General features: G+C 62.9%; 6 protein-coding genes across 6 annotated transcripts; 4 read left to right on the plus strand and 2 right to left on the minus strand.

The window, feature by feature from the left end:
- Positions 1-3,642: 3,642 nt before the first annotated feature.
- EMIHUDRAFT_101924 (hypothetical protein) lies at positions 3,643-4,458 on the plus strand (the record flags this gene model as incomplete). Its single annotated transcript, XM_005772983.1, has 1 exon — positions 3,643-4,458. The coding sequence occupies one exon, from the start codon at positions 3,643-3,645 to the stop codon at positions 4,456-4,458; it is 816 nt and encodes a 271-aa protein (XP_005773040.1).
- A 2,735-nt stretch (positions 4,459-7,193) lies between these two features.
- Positions 7,194-7,697, plus strand: EMIHUDRAFT_435893 (hypothetical protein; the record flags this gene model as incomplete). The annotated part of the gene is made up of 2 exons (XM_005772984.1): positions 7,194-7,321; positions 7,398-7,697. The coding sequence occupies exons 1-2, from the start codon at positions 7,208-7,210 to the stop codon at positions 7,695-7,697; spliced, it is 414 nt and encodes a 137-aa protein (XP_005773041.1). The 5' UTR covers positions 7,194-7,207.
- Positions 7,698-8,698: 1,001 nt separating this feature from the next.
- On the minus strand, positions 8,699-12,453 carry EMIHUDRAFT_463915 (hypothetical protein). The gene is made up of 16 exons (XM_005772985.1): positions 12,031-12,453; positions 11,825-11,956; positions 11,585-11,670; positions 11,378-11,402; positions 11,153-11,323; positions 11,047-11,106; positions 10,679-10,861; positions 10,485-10,595; positions 10,285-10,332; positions 10,157-10,222; positions 10,024-10,105; positions 9,863-9,954; positions 9,700-9,744; positions 9,478-9,540; positions 9,228-9,289; positions 8,699-9,084 (listed from the first exon to the last, which is right to left on the minus strand). Exons 1-16 carry the CDS (start codon positions 12,364-12,366, stop codon positions 8,976-8,978), a joined length of 1,671 nt encoding a protein of 556 aa, XP_005773042.1. The 5' UTR covers positions 12,367-12,453; the 3' UTR covers positions 8,699-8,975.
- A 677-nt stretch (positions 12,454-13,130) lies between these two features.
- Positions 13,131-14,165, plus strand: EMIHUDRAFT_208571 (hypothetical protein; the record flags this gene model as incomplete). Its single annotated transcript, XM_005772986.1, has 1 exon — positions 13,131-14,165. The coding sequence occupies one exon, from the start codon at positions 13,131-13,133 to the stop codon at positions 14,163-14,165; it is 1,035 nt and encodes a 344-aa protein (XP_005773043.1).
- Positions 14,166-14,390: 225 nt separating this feature from the next.
- EMIHUDRAFT_355167 (hypothetical protein) lies at positions 14,391-15,365 on the minus strand. Its single transcript, XM_005772987.1, has 2 exons — positions 14,908-15,365; positions 14,391-14,474 (listed from the first exon to the last, which is right to left on the minus strand). The coding sequence occupies exon 1, from the start codon at positions 15,246-15,248 to the stop codon at positions 14,955-14,957; it is 294 nt and encodes a 97-aa protein (XP_005773044.1). The 5' UTR covers positions 15,249-15,365; the 3' UTR covers positions 14,391-14,474; positions 14,908-14,954.
- A 113-nt stretch (positions 15,366-15,478) lies between these two features.
- EMIHUDRAFT_101927 (hypothetical protein) lies at positions 15,479-17,400 on the plus strand (the record flags this gene model as incomplete). The annotated part of the gene is made up of 7 exons (XM_005772988.1): positions 15,479-16,068; positions 16,476-16,566; positions 16,692-16,716; positions 16,837-16,883; positions 17,025-17,159; positions 17,220-17,303; positions 17,341-17,400. 7 exons carry the CDS (start codon positions 15,479-15,481, stop codon positions 17,398-17,400), a joined length of 1,032 nt encoding a protein of 343 aa, XP_005773045.1.
- Positions 17,401-17,779: the final 379 nt, after the last annotated feature.

Genomic DNA, 17,779 nt, shown 5'->3' on the forward strand with positions numbered 1-17,779 from the left:
TGCGTCGCGGCGGCGACGCAGGCGCTCGGGGAGGCGCAGCGCTGCGTAGAGAAGAAGCGGGCGGACCTCAACGAGGCGCTCGAGGAGCTCGGTCGGCGCGAGGCGGCGCTGCAAGGCGAGGAGGCGCGGCTCGCGAGTATGCGGATGGAGGTGGCCGCTCAGAAGCGCCGCAAAGCCGAGGCGGCGGCGGCGGCGCTTGCCGCGCTGCAGAAGGCGGCAGCGGCGGCTAAGGCCAAGCGGGCGGAGGAGGAGGCCGAGGAGGCGGCCAGGATGGAGGCGGCAGCGGCGGAGGCCGCCGCCGCCGCGGAGGCCGCCGCCGCCGCGGAGGCCGCCGCCGCCGAGGAGGACCGCTGAACGAGGCATAGGCTCGTTTCGCGTCGCGCGCGCCGCCCCCTGCGCCTCGCCGCGCGGCAACGTCGCCGCACTTCCCCGCCTGCCTGTTGGTGTGAAGGATGTGTGTGTGAGTGAGTATTCTCTTGATACGAAACCACGACGACACACACCATGTCACGGAGGAGGGTTTTTGGGACAGTCCTCCGTGGTGACTTGGGGCGATTGGAGCCGCGAATGGAGCTCGTACCGGAATGACGAGGCGCATGTAACGACCCCCGGGGGTCCCGATAATCGAATTGAGGAGGACGGCGGTCCCATTGTGTGTAACGAACTCTCTGAACGCCACACGAGAGTCGTGTGAGGGCCCGGTGCGGGCCCTGTCGTTCAGTCTCGGGCCACCGGCGGTCTCCTGATTCAGTTCGTGAGTGCGACAGAGTGTCGTATTCACCCAGCTTCCCCCCCTTGAGCAAACGTAAGCGTAAGATCCGTCGCGTGAGAGGAAACACTTCTTGGCAACACCGGGCTTAGACGCCACCGCGTCTACGCCCACCCTCCCCTTCGAGCGCATAGCCCGGCCGCAAGGCCGACGCAGCATCGATGGGCAAGCAGCTAGACCGGAGCTCCACCCCGCTGGCCGATGGGCCTGGCGGCGGCAAACATCGGCAGGGGGCACAGGCGCCTTGTTGCCGATCTGAAGCTTACGAGTTCGCTCGCGAGCAACAGCAAGGGCAAGGATGGAGAGGGTGAAATTCGGCTCGGCTGGAAGGGGGCCTATGTGCGTTTTGGCAACACGGAGACCGGGCTGCTCAAGTTGGTCAAAGGGCGCGGCAAGTGGTCTCCGTCGGGAGCGACGGCAGCGGCGGTGGCGGGGGAGGAGGAGCAGGAGGAGGCCGAGGAGGAGGGGGAGGAGGGGGAGGAGGAGGATGCCCCCAAGGGAAAGCTCCAGCAGCTGGATGGCGATTACCAGGCGATTACCGCTTTGCGCGGGAGCAGGATTGCGATCTACGTTTGTTTGATTTTGAGGCTTTCGGAGGCTTTGGAAAGGAGGTTCGCAGCACCCTGAGGGAGGCGGCGAACCAGCTGAGCAACAAACTTTCGCACGCTCAGCACCTGGACGAGGTCACATGGACCACCAAGAACTGGCACGGGCTGCAGATGCAGCGCTTGTCTGTCGTCCTCCACACCGCCGTGGCGTGGCAGACGGTGAACGAGCTATAGCGTGCGGGGAGAGCGGCATTGTGCATGGTGCGGAGTGCATTGCCGTTCTTAACGGAGTCGCTTAGGCGGCTCCGGTGGTGAGCCGGTGTGTGTGCCAGTCCGCGCCAGTCCGCGCCCTTGTCGTGCCAGTGTGCTGTGAGAGAGGCTTGTATTTTAAGAATTCTTTTCTGTGCCTCTTTTGGTACCTGTGTCGAACCTGTGTGCTAGAGAGAGAGAATTCTTGATACGAAACCACGACGACACACACCAGTCGACTCGCATCGGTTGCCTCCATGAACGGCGGAGCTATTCTCGCGCCCACACCACACCTGGCTCCAACGTGGACACGCCCATAGCTGGGGACACTACTAGGTCACGCATGGCATCACAGAAGTTTTATCTCTGGGCCCCGAAAGGCATCTCTAGCAGTGTCGTTACACATGCCCCCTCCCCTCCTGGGCGCATGCGCCTCACGTCTCGCCAGAGCATAAGCCCTTGGCGTGTGGCGAGACGAGTTTTTCGCCATCGCAGCGAGCAGCAAGCCGCCCGCCGCAAACAGCCGGAGGCATCGCCACGGCACTGGCTGCGCCGCGGTCCCGCACCCGTCGACGCAGCTCCCCCCGCGGAAGACCGCGCGTAGCAACGTCTTGACGATCGAGATGAGCGTGCCTGAAGCTCGCCCACCTACTGCCCCTGAGAGTTGGTTATTGAGTGGGATCAGCTCCCCCCCTTGGGATCGAAGCCGCCACAACCTCACACCCAACATCCCAGGCGGGATCAGAAGGGGACTCCACACCGGACACCGCCCGGGCACAGCCCCCCTACCCGTCGGATCGCACAGAGGGCCCCCTCGGAGCAGCCCACACACAATCACGCATCGGCAGATTGAGTGCCTGAGTCAGGCAGACAGCACAGACAAGAGGAGAGAGAGGAGAGAGAGAGAGAGAGAGAGGAGAGAGGAGAGGGTGAGGGTGTGAACACACGTGAGGAGTGGGGGAGGGTGTCTGTGGTGGGTTGTAGTCATACTACGTGGTTACAACCACGCGCCCCTCAGGAGCTTAAGGTAGAGCTGAGCGTCCCAGACGCCTCGGTGCCACCCACCGGCGTGAAGACCATCCGGATCTACCCAGTGCGTCCTCCGGACGGGCTGGTCCCCGCGATGGCCCACGGTCCTCCGTCGCCTGGTTGAACCCCCTGCCTCCCGGTTGACCCCCCGGTCCCCGTACACGACCATGAAATAAACTCAAAGTCCACCACAGCCACCAGCCTCCACCTCCACCCGCGAGCCGCCACCGCTGCCGCCCGCGACGCCGCCCGCCGCGTCAGATAGCCGCGACGCGCGCATCGAGTCGCGTCGGAGAGCCGCGCCGCACCAGCAGCAGCATCTGCACCACCAGCAGCAGCAGCAGCACCACCACCACCACCCGAGAGAGAAGCGCACCTGCCCGACGCCGCCCGCCGCGTCAGACGCTCGCGACGCGCGCGTCGAGCCCAGTCGCACAGCCGCGCCGCGCCAGCAGCAGCATCGGCACCAGCAGCAGCAGCACCACCACCACCAACAGCAACAGAGACAGGCAGTGCAGGCGCAGAGGCGCTCGCAGAGCCGCGCTCAGCGCCGCGCACGCCACGCTGCGGACCGTCGGACGAGCGCACCGTACGTCGGCGGCGAGCCGCGTCGCCAGCCGTCTCGCGAGAGAGCGGCGCCGCCGCGTGCGCGCAGCAGCCGCCGCGGCAGAGGCGAGCCGCGGCGACGTCCGCACTAACGGATAACGGCCATTGGCGGTTCTCTCTCTCTCTCTCTCTCTCTCTCTCTCTCTCACCTGTGTGCTGTGCGAGAGAGTTTTTGTGAATTCTTTTCTTCAAATCCATGGGGCCTCGGTGGCGCTCACGTCGGTCATCTTCCTCGCGGCTGCTGCCGACGCCGCTCTGCTGCCGCCGCCACTCGCCGCCTCGCTGCAAGCAAGACGGGCCTGCGTTCGCAGAGCGTCGCCGGTCAAGGCGTCTTCAACGCCCGCGAGAGCTGCCTCCGACAGCAACGCAGATGGTGAGAGGCCTCCCACAAATCCGATGCCGGCATACTCGCCACGAATCAGCTCATCAAAAGCCTCAGACATGCGCACGACCCGCATCACCGAGTTGACGTGCGCCCCTCAGGCGATGGCCTCGCAGACTCACCGAGTTGACGTGCGCCCCTCAGGCGGCGGCGAGGCCGTCGCTCCCGGCGCTGCTGCGAGTTCCTCCGATAGCAGCGCCCTCGTCACTGCCGCCGACGCCGCTGCGGTCGGGAACCTGGTGGAGGACGACGAGTGGCTCGGCCTTGCGATGGAGATGGCCATCCTCGTCCGCGTCGCTGTTCGCGAGGAGGCGAAGAAGCAGATCCGCGGCTTCACCAGCAAGGACGACTACAAGATCGGCGACCTGTCGAAAGAGATTGACGCTCGCGTCAGGGCGGAGGTGGCGCGGCTGCGAGACAAGGACGAGTACGAGCTGGGCGACCTCTCCGTCGCCCTCGATCAGCTGACCAAGGAGCAGGTTTGCAAGCTCACCGGCAAGAGCGAGTACGCGGCGGGCGACCTATCAGTCGAGATCGACGGCCGCGTCAAGAGCGCCGTGGCAGCCTTCTGCGGAAAGGAGGAGTACACTACGGGCGATCTCACGCGCGAGATAGACCGGCGCGCAAAGTCGGCCGTGGCGGACTTCACGGGGAAGGAGCAGTATACCTTCGGCGACATCAGCCGCGAGCTCGAGAGCCGCAGGGCGGCGTGGGTGCAGGAGTTCACGGGCAAGTCCGACTACCAGTTCGGCGACCTGACCAAGACCTTCGTCTCAAACTTCACCGGGAAGGGGGAGTACCAGTTTGGTGACATCACCAAGAGGGTGGGGCAGATGCTGTTTGGAAACAAGCAGGTGAAGAAGGAGAAGCAGTGAGGCCTGCGTGTGCTCTTGAGTCTTGTCTCTTTACGCGGTCTGCACCGCCGCATTCCTCGTCGACTACCTGGCGTGCTCCGCCCGCTCCGACTCGCCCCACAGCGAGGTGCATGGCCGCTTCGTCGCGCTCTTTGCCGCGTCGGCGGTCGCCGGGGCGCGCGGGAGCCGGTGGATCGCCGACAGCCCCACAGGCATCTCCCCGTCGGCCTAGTTTCGCGGGGGGCGCCGCGCCTTGTGCTCGAGCTTGCGCGTGGGCAAGGAGAGAGGGCGCAGAGAAGACCACTAGGAGCCGTCTCACATACCCGCATGCGCATGTCAAGGTGCAAGGCATATGCCATGCCTGATTGTTCCTGTTACAAGTGTCTGGTTTTTACGTCCGGCTAGCTCTCCCGCACCCCTCCTCCCACACAAATCTCTCTCTCTCACACACACAAATCACCGACAGACGAGAGAAGAGCGCCAAGAGCCAAGAGACCACAAAACAGACAAGATCAAGAAGAAAGAAAGAACATACTCGCCGACAAGAAATCTTGCCCCCAGTGTCCAAGGAGGCCACGGCATGCCTTAAAAGAGAAATCGGACAGCCGCCGCCGGCATTCGTCGGGTTTAGCACTGACCACTGTTGCTCTGGGAAAGCTCGCGCGCCAGCGCGCACCACCCTCTGCCACCCTACTGCCTCGACTGAGGCAGCATGCTCACGGCCGTGCTCCTCGCATTCATCGGCAGCGCGTCTGCCTTTGCCTCCGCGCCCGAGCACCCTCCCCACGGCCCGTTGAAGATCACCCTCTCGAGCGGCGTCGTTGTCCGAGGCCACAACCAGGATTCCGCGTTCGTTCGGTCTTTCCGTGGCATCAAATTCGGCAATGCCTCACGCTGGATGCCACCCGAGCCGGCATTTCATCAGTACATGAGCATGGATGGGACTCCGATCAACGGCCCCGCCTGCCCCTGGATCACGAACATGAACAACGAGTCGTTTGACTACCCATTCAACAAGACAAACATCGCGCTCGCATTCGATTATGCCACATCCGAGGACTGCCTGAACTTGAACGTGTTTACGCCAGTGAGCGAGCCGACCGAGCCGCTGCCCGTGGTCATCTGGCTCCACGGTGGCTCCAACGGTGTGACCTGCTGCCCCGGCTGCCCTCAATAATACAGCGCCCCCTCGCACTCTCCCCCACCCCCACCCACCCCCACCCTCAGTCGCTGGGAGCGCGACGTCCCACGGCCCCGTCGAGTGGCTCGTCAACGGCATGGAGAACAGCGTGATTGTGGTCTCCATCAACTCCCGGCTTGCCGCGCTCGGCTTCTTGGCGCTGGAGGTGCTCGCGACCGAGGACCCGCGCAACGTCTCTGGCAACTACGCCATCCTCGACCAGCAGCTCGCGATGCGCTGGGTCAAGCGCGAGATCGAGCACTTCGGCGGCGACCCCAATCGCGTGTTTCTCCTTGGGCAGGCGCAGCAGCGCCGCTTAGTATAGCACTGTGCTGCGCAAGCAAGCGGGAAGCAAGCAGCAGCCGTACACCGCAGAAGCGCAGCAGGCAGGCAGGCAGGCAGGCAGGCAGCGCCCCCGAAACCCACCGGAGATCCCCGTAACGATCCCACCCCCGCGCTGTGTAGTCTTCCGGCGGCACTAACATCATGGCCCACCTGATCGCGCCCGAGTCCGTGCCGCTCTTCGCCGGGGCCATCTCGCTCTCGGGATCACCCAACATCACGATGAACAAAGCGGACAAGTACGAGCAGGACCGCAAGTACTGGCTGGACAACACCCCTTGCAAGGACACCGAGCCTGCGGCCGAGCAGCTGGCGTGCATGCGCAAACTCTCCGTCGCGGAGGTCATGCAAGCCATGGACACGACCTGCAAGACCGACATCGAGCCGAACGACAAGAACCCCTTCCCCAGCGAGATCGCCTGCACGGGCGACGGAGGGCGGTACAACTTGTGGAATCAGGACTCGCAGGTGCCCGTCTGCTCACCCATTTGGACCGGGCCTTGCACTCGGACTGCCGTGTGGGGCTCCTGCCTGATTTTGTGTGTGGAGAAGTTTGCCCTATACCTCACCTTACCTTAGGTGCCCGTCGACCCCTCGCTCGGCCAGATGGGCTTTGGCCTCCCATTCATCGACGGCCACACGCTCGACGGCGGCTCCAACAGCTCCATCCTCACGGGGCTGAAGAAGACGTTCTCCAACGCTTCCGCGCCCGCGGTCATTTTCCAGACCTTGTCGGCGGAGCACAACTGGCCGCCGTCTAACGCGTTCACCAAGGCCAGCTACGAGGACAATGGCGCGCGTGGCTTGCTGAACAAACAGCTGGGCGTGTGCATGAGAGACGGAGACGACCTCAAGCGCCCGTGCTGCCAGAGTTGCACCGGGTCACCCGGCAACGCCGTCGACAACCAGTTTGGCACGGAGTCGGTTCTCCTCTCCGACTTCTTGGACACGGTCTTCAACCTTACCGAGAATGACACCGAGAACAGAGCCGACGACCCGCACTGGAAGCTATATCCGGCCTACGCCCTGACGGCCGACGCCGGTTCCACACCGCGAGGCTGAAGCTGTCGCGTCCAGGACACGTCCAGGACATGCCCCAGGACATGTCCCGTAGGCGCGACTTGCGGCAACGTTGAGCTTGCGCTTGCAGCTGCGAGTGGCGGGAATGTGGGCAAGATCTTCGTGAGCACCGTCGTCACGCCCCCTTCGAACCCCGTCTTCGCCGGCTCGTGCTTCATCCGCTCGACCATGCCGTTCCATTCTTGGGATTTTCTCGCCGCTCTGCAGGCGAGCAACCCGGACGGGGCGGATAAGCCTTGGCGCGCGGGCAAGATGGTCAAGTCGGGCGAGAATTTCTTCAAGGCCAGCACCCCGCCCCCCCTCCCCCTCGCCCTCGCACCTCGTTCTCACCTTTCACCCTCACCCCTTGCCATCAAAGGACAACCCACACGGGTATGCCGTCAACTGTGGAGAGGAGGATGACGAGACCCCCGCGAAGCAGCCCTACCAGCCTTCTACTCGCGACGTCGAGTTTGGAAAGCAGGTGCTGGGCCAGTGGCTGGCCTTCATCAAGACGGGGAAGCCCGGATGGGATGCCGTCAGCTCGAGCGACTGGTCGGACTACCAGCACGGCAAGATCACCGACAAGCCCGCCATGACGGTGCCGAGCTACAAGCAGCCGGCGTGCGACAACCTCAAGAAGGCTGGGGTGGACATCAACTGGTGGTGGGTCAACTGAGAGGCTTGGCCGGCCGCTCACCGCACCCCCGGCGCCACAGCTGAGCGCGACCAACCTAGCGCGCTCCCTCGCCACACGCGCGCGCGCGCGCGCGCGCGGACGCATGGAGATCCGCGCGCGTGCCACACATGCATACTCTCTCCATGCCGCGAGCCTGCGCCTGCGCCGCTCGTCTCGTGCGATGGCACATCGCCCGCTGGGTCGCCCACGCGCATATCCATGCACTTTTGGTGCGCATCCTCCATGATTTCATGTGCGCCTTCGGGCGCCCGTTCCCGGGCATCCTCCATGCACTGTTGATGGATGATGCGCATCCTCTCACAGGATTTCATGTGTGCCCTCCGGCATGTCGATTTACAGGGGGGGGGGGGGGGGGCAATTTGCGACGCTTGCGTTTTTCTATGCTTTATCTGATGAATTTTTCATGTCACTTGTCAGAGAGTCTGTGGAGACGGTGTGGGTGTGAAGTGTGGAGACTACTGTGGTTTGCTAGTTGAGGGCGAGGGGAGGCAAGGGCGAGGGGAGGCAAGGGCGAGGGGAGGCTAGTCGCGGATGCCGAGCAGCAGCTTCGTGCGCCTGCGGAGAGGCGCGAGGGGAGAGGAGGGATGTGTGTTGGGCTTGGGGGGGGGGGGGGGGAGGGAGGGGGAGGCTGGCATCTCTCTTGCTTGAGGTCGTGGCCGACCACCTCGGCGACATCTCGGCAAACCTCGGCAAACCTCGGCAAACCTCGGCAAACCTCGGCACATCTCGGCACATCTCGGCGACATCTCGGCGGATCTCCGCGACATCTCGGCAGATCTCGGCGACATCTCGGCGGATCTCGCGCCTGTGGATGGCGTCTTGCGACGGGTCGTAGGGGTGCTCCTATGGACATGTGTCTCGGAGATGCGACGGGTCGTAGGGGTACTCGGGTGCGAGGGTGGCGAGACACACAAGAAGCTTCGCATGGGACGACGATGAGGGTGAGAGAGACAGACGCAGCACGGCGGGAGGGTGAGAGGGGTTATTTATTTATTACCAATTTAAGCTCACGTCTGAAACGTGTTTCCACGCCCCCCCCTCTCGACCCCCCATCCAGCTCCACATTCAAGGCCAGGCCCAGGGGCAACCCCAGCATCACACTAACGACACCTCTGCGCCCCGCGAGGCTCGAAATCACGAAGCAGCCCAGGGATTGAAAATAGGCAGCGTGTTGACTGTTGTTGTGTGCGAGAGGTGATGCTGATGGAGAGGTGCGGTGCAGCTGGAGCGTCTAGCGACTTGCGGTCGGCCGGGCCTTCAGAGGGCGACCTTGAGGGCCTCCACCATGTCCCTCTGCTGGCCCTCCGCCAGGGGCCAGTGCTTTGTGTCTCCGTTCCCCTCGTCCGAAAGGCGCGGCGAGAGCGACCTGTTCACAGACCACAGCGTGATGAGACGCTACTCTTGCAAGGCTCGCCCTCGCGTGGAGCGGCGAGAGAGCGGCCTATGCACAAGCGTCTTTGTTGACAGATCTCCCTTTTCTGGACAGCTCAGCTCGGTGTGCACGCGAACCCAGGGAGGAGCCTCGGCTTCGAGCCGGGCCCGCTCACGTTGGTGGCGGCGCCGGAGCTCACCTAGTGCAGTAGTAGCAGTAGTAGCAGTAGTAGCAGTAGTGGCAGTAGTGGCAGTAGTAGCAGCAGCAGTAATGGCAGCAGTAGTAGTAGCAGTGGCAGTAGTAGTGGTACTAGTGGTAGTAGGCAACCTTAACCAAGATCTAGATCTGGCCCCATCCATGCCCAAGCGACTGGCGACCGGTTCGCACCTCAAGGTGAGTGGTGGAGAACCCCGAGTGCGAGCGGCGGAACTCGAGGACGCCGGGCTTGACCTACCATCTCAGGCAATCTCGGGTGGTCCGGCGTCAATCTCGGCAAAGCCTGCCCTTGCGCAACACAGGTGAGATGAGCCGAGATCTGGCTGGGATCCCGCTCATGCGTCCCGTGAGCTAGTCCGGCCGAGGTTAGCTCTGATCCAGCCGTGATCTGACCTCGAGATTCGGCATCTCCTCGATTGGCGTGCCGTCGAAGTACGCCTGCTCACAGCAGGACGCTGTGAAGAGACGCCTCTCGCCGCGACCGCTCAATGCGCGCCAGCCGAGACAGGTCAGCATGCCGGCGACCTCCCGGCGAACTCTCTGGCTATCGGCTGACTCTCGTATACGACCAACTGTGGGCCTGTATGACGCGGTAGACAGCGCGGTCGCAGATGACCACAGCGTTGCCGACAGAGGACTCGAGCATGCCTGTTCACATCACGAGCCGTGAAGAGACGCCGTTCACAGCGCTGTCGCCCGAGAGGACCGACAACGTACAGATGATGTCGTTCATCCGGAGGACAACGTCCGCGTATGACTCTCCGCCCGCGCCGGGGTAGCGGTAGGTAAGCTTGTCAGCCTGCCCACAGCTGCAGGGTGAAGAGACGCTGTTGGGCATTCACAACCCCACCTGCTCGGTCAGTGCGTCGGCCTGCCTCGCCGCTGCCTCCCTCGGGAACTTGCTGCGGATCTCCGCCTGCGTGATTATCAATCAATCAATCGATCGATCGCGAACTGAAGCTCGCTGCGGATCCCCGCCTGTGTGAGGCTGTCGAGGAAGCCAGCGCACAGCTCGTTGGCCGCCGCCTGATGTGAACAGCGCCTCTTCACAGCCGCAGCGTCTCTTCACAGCTCGTGCGCCGCAGCCACCTTGATGAAGGAGCAGCGCCATGTCTCCCCGTATCTCCCCGTATCTCCCCACATCTCCCCACATCTCCCCGCATCTCGTGCGCCGCCACCTTGATGAAACAGCGCCGGTCCGCGCCCTCGCAGCCGCTGTCGCAGCCTCGCCGCTTGCAGTTGGGGCACCGCTCGCCGGGGGGTTGTGGCTCTGTCGCCTCGCAAAGCGCCTTTAAGGAGATGTGGAGGGATGTGGGGAGATACGGGGGAAGGTTGGCGCCGTCGCCTCACGAATCGCCTCCATCATTGCGACGTACCGCTTGAGCGTGCCGCAGATGACCGCCGCAGGCGTGCCACCGATCTCGTGCTCGCGTCGGACGAGGAGCTCGGCGGTGGCGCGCGCGTACTCGCTCCCTGCAGCTGTGAGGCTGGAGTCGCCGCCGAGCACACCGGCGCACGCGTTGCGCGTCTCGCCGACCAGCACCAGCCAGATGGCCTGTTCACAGCGTGCTGCTGTGAAGAGACGCGGCTCGCGACCGCGACTCGCCGACCAGCGGCGGCTGGATGGCCTGTTCACAGCGTGCTGCTGTGAAGAGACGCGGTTCGCGATCGCGTCTCGCCGACCAGCGGCAGCTGGATGGCCCTTGGGCCGAGATGGATCGACCCGAGCAGGCGCTGCACCTTGCGCTCCACCTCCCCCTTGACGAGCTTGCTCTCCAGCTTGCGGCCCGCGTCGAACATCTTGATGTACGCCGCAGCCTGCGTTCATACCATTGGATTTGGGTACCGGGTTTGGTAGGGTACTGTGCGCCGAGTGGTCGGCTGTGGCCCCATCGCCCTCGGACTCGCCGACCGGCTGGTAGACCTTCTCGTACTGCCGCACGCGTGCCTTGAAGTCGGCGAGCGCCGCCTCGGGGTCGGTGCCGCTGTAGTCGTCGTTGTCCACCTTCATCCGGAACTGTTGTTGGAGAGGACCTTAATTACAACCCCCCATTTAACTACTGTCGCCCACCTTCATCCGGAAGTTGTTGGAGAGGATCGCCTGATTGATACAAAAAGGGAGCTGTTGCCGGGGAGGACCGCCTCAGTTAAGAGCGGCGCGTGAGATAAAGGCAGGGTAACGGCCGAGAGAGGCGTTGCGGTCAGGCAGGATATTGATGGGAAAGGGAGGATGCACCACGATCGCCTCGGCTGAATCTCTGCAGAATCTCGGATAAACATCGCCTCGTCTTCCGTGATGCTCTCGACAAAGATCAACCGCAGCCCTCCGTCCTCCTCCCGCTCCCGCGTGCACCGCTCGATCACCTTGCGAGATGCAAAATACGCTCAGGACTCGTGACCGAGTGTCGTGCTCATGTGAAAGTGTGCTACTCGAGTGCGACCGTCTCTGCTTCAACCCATAACGTGCTGGTGTCCGCCTCGTGGTCTGCCTGTGCTCTCAGCTCTCGAACGAGCCGACCTTGGCTCTCCGCTCGATTGTCGTGTTTGTGGCGTCCAGGATACCGCACGCGCATCCGCCGGTCACCGTTTGCTCCTGGAGCCAGTCAAGCAGCTCGTCGAGGCAGTCCATCGCCATCTGCTCCTTTTGAGCCTGCGGTTGCATACCAAAACCTGTGAGAAAACAACATGCCCTGTGACACACGTCCTGACAGTGCTTCCTTGCTCCTGTGCAGACTTATTGCTCGGGTCGAAGAAGGACGCGTCGGTGCCCGCCAGCCCCTGCTTTCGACGCAGGCTGCCAGCGTTGAAGAGCTGAGTCGGGCAGCCGAGGAAGTTGAGATAGCGGACGATGGCTTTTGATATGTACGACTTGCCACGCGCCGGCAGGCCGACCATCGCAATCACCACACGCTCCTGGAAGACCGTGTACGAGTTCTGCGTCAGCATTCTTTCCGGCGCGCGAAAGGTTGGTGCGCGCCGGAGCAGGCCGCGCTTGGAGTCTCCGTCGCTGTTTGACCGGCTCGGAACCTTGTGAAGTTGTTCGGGCTCGCTCTGCATCATCAACCAGAGGATTGCTGGGTGGATGGCTTGGGACACGCACGATGACCACGATGAGAGATCCTCACGACCAACAACTCGCCGTCCGTGCGGGCATGAGAATTAAAAAATCGCGTTTATTTGACGGCCGCGAGGACGCCGCCTTGAGAGCAGCCTTAGGAAAGGAAAATGGTAACCGCTCTCGGGCCCACAGCCCACAGACATCTCGCATACCCGCCGCCCCCCCGCATGGTGGTCCGGCCCACCACAAAAAATCACGGTGCCCTCTCTCGAGGTTCTCGAGGTGGATATCCTTTGGCCGGGTTGGGTAGCGAGGATTGTTCGATTTTTTGAGCTTAGCCTTCGATGTTATGAAACAAACGCAAGGCGGACATGGCATATCGCTCTCGGGCCCACAGACATCCCGCACACCCGCCGCCCCCGCGGCGCGCGCGCCCCACCTCGGCCGGGAGAAAGGGGAGTGACAGTTTGGGATGAAAGCCCGAGTATGTTGAGTCCTGGCTCAACAACGCAGGGAACAAGAGGGGGTGGTCCGGCTCACAGGTCCGGCTCACGCGCCTCGAGCTTACCATCTACCGCACTGAACACTTTCGCCCCCTCGCTCCCAACCCATCCACCCCGCCCCGGGCCGCGCCGCGCGATCTCGGGCGATCTCGCGCTATCTCGGGCGATCTCGGGGCCGCGCCGCGCTATCTATTGCTTCGATTTTTTTCAAAGGAAGGACGCGCGGCGGACCGGAGGGCCCACGGCGGGCACAACGCTGTTGCATGCTCTCGCGAAGAGGCACTTGCAGCGCAGGTGGATGGGCGCCGCTGAGAGCAGGTAGTCCGGCAGATGGCCCAAACTGCACGTACATTGGCCGACGCGACTGGCACGGTGCTCTCTTGGTTGGCTCGTGCGCGCGCAATGTGCGCCCCGCGCTTGAGCAGCACCAGCGAGCATGGGTCACCTCGCTGCTAGATCGCACGGCTGGCAGCCTGCTGATTTTTGAGGACGAGCAGCGCGCGGGCGACCCAGACGGCACGCGCGCAGCGTTGCGAGGGTGGGCGGCAGCTGATGACCGCGTGCGGCTGCTTCTTGCGCAGCCGCTCCTGTACCCGCAATGGTCGCGCACCCAGCGGCTGGCGCTCTGCCGCAACCAGCTGGTACGTGAGGCAGCCGCCTCGCTGTCTGCCCACGGCACTTTCCTGTCACTCGACCTCGATTGCCATGCACCACCCGTGGACCAACTCGTTCGCGTGATAGCGTCGATGGCCACGCAGCCGTGGGATGTGCTGACGGTAAACACACGGGCACCCACCCTTTACTACGACCGGTGGGCGTTGCGTTCGAATACCCTCGGCCTCAACTACGATTGCTGGTTCAATTCGACGCAGCGCAAGATGCACGGCAGCTGTCCAGAGTATGCGATCACCATAGACCCGGCTGCGCCCACGCTTGCCGTCGATTCCGCATTCAATGGCCTGGGCCTCTACCGCGCCGCCGCCTTGCGCAGCGGAGCCGACTGCCGCTATCGCGGGACGAAGAACTCGTACATGTGCGAGCACGTACCGTATCACCTGTGCCTGCGGAAGCACCGCTTGGCCATCGGTGTGCTGCCCTCACTCGCTACTGCCTGCGGCGCGCCAATCCTCTCACGTCGGCGCCGGCACATTCACTACCTGGCAAATGGCAGTGTACAGATGGAGGCCTACGCTGCTTCGATAGACCCCTCGGGCAAGTCGAAGAAGTCGATGAAGCACCATAAGCCTCGTCCTCGAGAAGCGCAACGCCACCCTACTGGCCATCGCCCATCCCCTTGAGCGATCGTGCGTTGCAACTGAGTGCACGGCAGGGCTGGAGACGTGGAGCTGCCATGCAGAGCTGCCATCGAGGCAGAGTCTAGCCGTTTCCGCCGCTGTTAGTGTTATACATGCAGTGTTTTTTACTCCAGGCTTGAGGCACCTGCACCTGTAGCCTCGCTCGGTGTACACTGTTTGATGCAGAGCCGAGCGCGCAGCGCCCAGCGGCTTCGCGCGGCGATCCGAACCATGCTTCGCCGCACTCTCAACAGACCACTACAACTGTACAAGGCCGGGGTGAGATCCGGCCACTTATACGCTAAGCACCTCCTACAGACCGCGAGCAGACAGCGCCTGCTGGCCATTTCGAGAGGACATTCGCCAAGAACGCTAGCTACATGGGAGGGCTTCGTGAAGGATGGATTGAAAAACATTCGAACAAAGAAGAGGCGACGGGAGGAACCGGCGGAGGATGCAGTGACGTGAGACACACACACACACACACACACACACACACACACACACACACACACACACACACACACACACACACACACACACACACACACACACACACACACACACACACACACACACACACACACACACACACACACCGCTCACCCACGCGCACTGGGCCTTGCACTTTGAATGCCGTGGGGCTCCTGTCGTCAGACGTGGAGACGCGAGGGTTGCCCCCCCTTGCCCCACCACCTCGTGTGTGTGGAGAAGTTTACCTTACCTTACCTTACCTTAGCACCTCCTCCGCACATTACAGGATACAACCTCGCTCGTAACCTCCCTACCGCCTCACGGAAACGGCCAATAGTCGTCGGCCGTTAGACCCTGTTGGGAACGCCATTGCTGCGCCTGTGCCCTGGCCGCTGGCGCGGGCGGCGGAGCGGGCCTCGGCGCAAAAGTATCCTGCGCAGTGGACGGCTTATTTCCGGCGGTGCCGAGCGAGATGTTCGTGAGGTTGCCGCTCACTACCACCCACTGCGTCAACGTTGGGCCGGAAGTGGGCGCGCCGTTCTGCTGCAGCAGATACAGCAGCCCAGACTGCGGACTCACCGCGGGAGATGCCAGCACTAGCTGGAAGAGCATCGTCGGCGTCGTGATCCCGGCCTTCGTTAAGACCTTGGAGTAAGCCGTCTTCACGCTCGGCGGGTAGCCAGCCATGGACACGGCACGCGCCACCATCGCGTCCAGCGCCGCTTGTGCCATGGCCAAGGGTTAGCGAGCAAATGCGGCGTTGGAAAAAAGAAAAGGAACGGCTCGCAGAGGACGGCACCGCGGAAACCAGGCAATTCTTTTTCTTTTTTCCAGCAACGGCTATGGCGACGCCCCGTGCGCCAACGACGGACGAGTCCGCGACCACGACTGCCGACGAGCCCGCGGTAGCCGCCGCTGGAGACGCTCTGTCGGAGAGTATTGCAGCCTCACCGCTCAGCCCAGACGCCGCCGACGCCCAGGAAACCACCGCCGACGGCACGGCCAGTGGCGTCGCAGCCGCCGCCACGGACGCCATCGTGGGCGGCGACATGCCTCAGCTCTCGAAACGGGCGCAGAAGCGGCTGCTCAAGCAGCAGAGCCAGGTCGAGAAGCGGAAGGCGGAGAAGCAGGCCAAGAAGGAGGCCAAGCGGGCGAAGCGCGAGCAGGCGCAGGCGGAGTGGGAGGCGATGCCGGCAGAGGAGCAGGCGCGCGTCCGCGCCGAGGCGCACGCCAGGGGCGAGCGCGAGCAGCGGCGGCAGGCAGCTCTCAGGGAGAAGGAGGCGAAGGCGGCCGCCGCAGCCGCCCTCTCGGCCGACGGCGCCGACGGGAGCGCGCCTCTAGAAGCCGGATACTCTTCTTGTACTCCAGCCTGCGCCCGAAAGGACACGAACTCCGCTGTAATCGCTGCACTCGTGTCGCTCGTATTCACACGGTGCTCTGAACACACTGCACAATGCCGTATTCCCGAGGAGGGGTACACGTCGCTCGGGGAATCTCGGGGAATCTCGGGGAATCTCGGGGAATCTCGGGGAATCTCGCGGATCTCGCCTATTCAGCGCGTAGGAGCGCGCCACTGCCTTCGGTCGTGATTGACTTGAGCTTCGAGAAGCTGATGACGGCGCGCGAGATTGGCGCGAGATCGGCTCGAGATCAACCACGGCGGTGCAGTGCGTGAGCTGTCGCCTTTTTTTTCCTCTCCCACAGGAGCGCGAGATCGCCTCGCTCGCGCAACAGGTCAGCTACTCGTACTCTTCCAATCGGCGCGCGCCGCCCCCCGATCTGCATACGGACATTCCGAAGACCGTCTTGCACCGACCCGTTGTTTTTCTTTTCACGCAGGCGCGCCGCCTTCCCGACGCGGCTGGTGCTCTCCTCGCTCGGCGGCGCGACGCGCGCCAAGCTCACGCAGGGCTTCGAGCTCTGGCCCGTGGTGCGGCAAGAATAGTACTGCTACTACTCAGGCATTACTTACCTCTTACTTAGGCTTCGAGCTCTGGCCCGTGGTGCGGTAAGAACAGTAATAACAATATAAGGCATTACTTACCTCTTACTTAGGCTTCGAGCTCTGGCCCGTGGTGCGGTAAGAACAGTAATAACAATATAAGGCATTACTTACCTCTTACTTAGGCTTCGAGCTCTGGCCCGTGGCGCGGTAATAATAGTAATAATAATAATAAGGCATTACTTACCTCTTAATTAGGCTTCGAGCACTGGCCCGTGGTGAGGGAGGAGCGGAGCTACCTCGAGGTGTTCCCTTTGCGCGAGGGGCTCCTCTTCCTCTGACCAAGTGAACGAGCCGATTGCTCGACTCATTGACAGGAGCTCCTTCTGCGCGAGCAGCTGATCTACCGCTAAGTGACGCATGCACTACTTGGCTAATGGGCACAGGTGTTCCCCGATCGCGAGCGGCTGATCTACCTCTCGTCCGAGTCGGAGGAGCTGCTTCCCGGGAAGATGGGGCCTATCCACTGCTCTAGGTCTCGAGGTCACTGTTCTGTGGGCGAGTTGATTAGGAGCTGCTCGGTGAGGTCGAGCCGCACCTTAATTGGACCTTCATTAAGTGCTCAATTCATCGTTGATTAGGAGCTGCTCGGCGAGATTGAGCCGGGGTGGGCGTACGTGGTCGGAGGACTGGTCGAACAGGACGACGACGGCGTCGCCCGCGCTGTGAACGGCGTCTCTTCACAGCTCTGGCTGTGAACAGGTCGACCACAACCGGCACAAGGGCCTCACCCACCGGCAGTGCCGCGAGGCGAGCGAGTAGAGCGACGGAGCGGGACGGAGCAAACACGACCCACAGCGGTCAGGGGCTCTCTCTCTCTCTCTCTCTCTTTCTCTCACTGGCTCTCGCGGTTGGTGTCAACCTGGTCGTCCAGTTCATACAGGGATCGCCTTGTGTCGGTGAGCACTCAACAATCTTCTGATCCTTCCTGCGTCTGGGGCTCGCAAAGATACTCAAGTCGTTGTCCCACTCCCATGGTCGATCCTCATCGTCATTGTAGTTGAGAAAGTGTGAGGACAACGTCTCGTAGGAACTGTGGGTCGTTGCGTCTCCCTCTGGTAATTGTTGTTGAAATCAAAGGCGACGACCGTGGTGTGATGGGCGCTGGGGTCGCGGCTATGCGCCGCGGCCACCGCCTGTG

This window comes from Emiliania huxleyi (genome assembly GCF_000372725.1).
Source record: "Emiliania huxleyi CCMP1516 unplaced genomic scaffold EMIHUscaffold_35, whole genome shotgun sequence".
Classification (NCBI taxonomy): Eukaryota; Haptophyta; order Isochrysidales; family Noelaerhabdaceae; genus Emiliania; species Emiliania huxleyi.

Excerpts from the sequence above, each read along its gene's own strand:
- EMIHUDRAFT_463915 (XM_005772985.1), bottom strand. The coding sequence starts at position 12,366 with ATGATGCAGAGCGAGCCCGAACAACTTCACAAGGTTCCGAGCCGGTCA. Across the intron at positions 11,324-11,377 it reads CCAACAACTTCCGGATGAAG|TTCCGGATGAAGGTGGACAA; the intron begins GTGGGCGACAGT and ends CTCCAACAACAG. Across the intron at positions 10,106-10,156 it reads CCGACGCACTGACCGAGCAG|GCTGACAAGCTTACCTACCG; the intron begins GTGGGGTTGTGA and ends AGCTGTGGGCAG.
- EMIHUDRAFT_355167 (XM_005772987.1), bottom strand. The coding sequence starts at position 15,248 with ATGCTCTTCCAGCTAGTGCTGGCATCTCCCGCGGTGAGTCCGCAGTCT.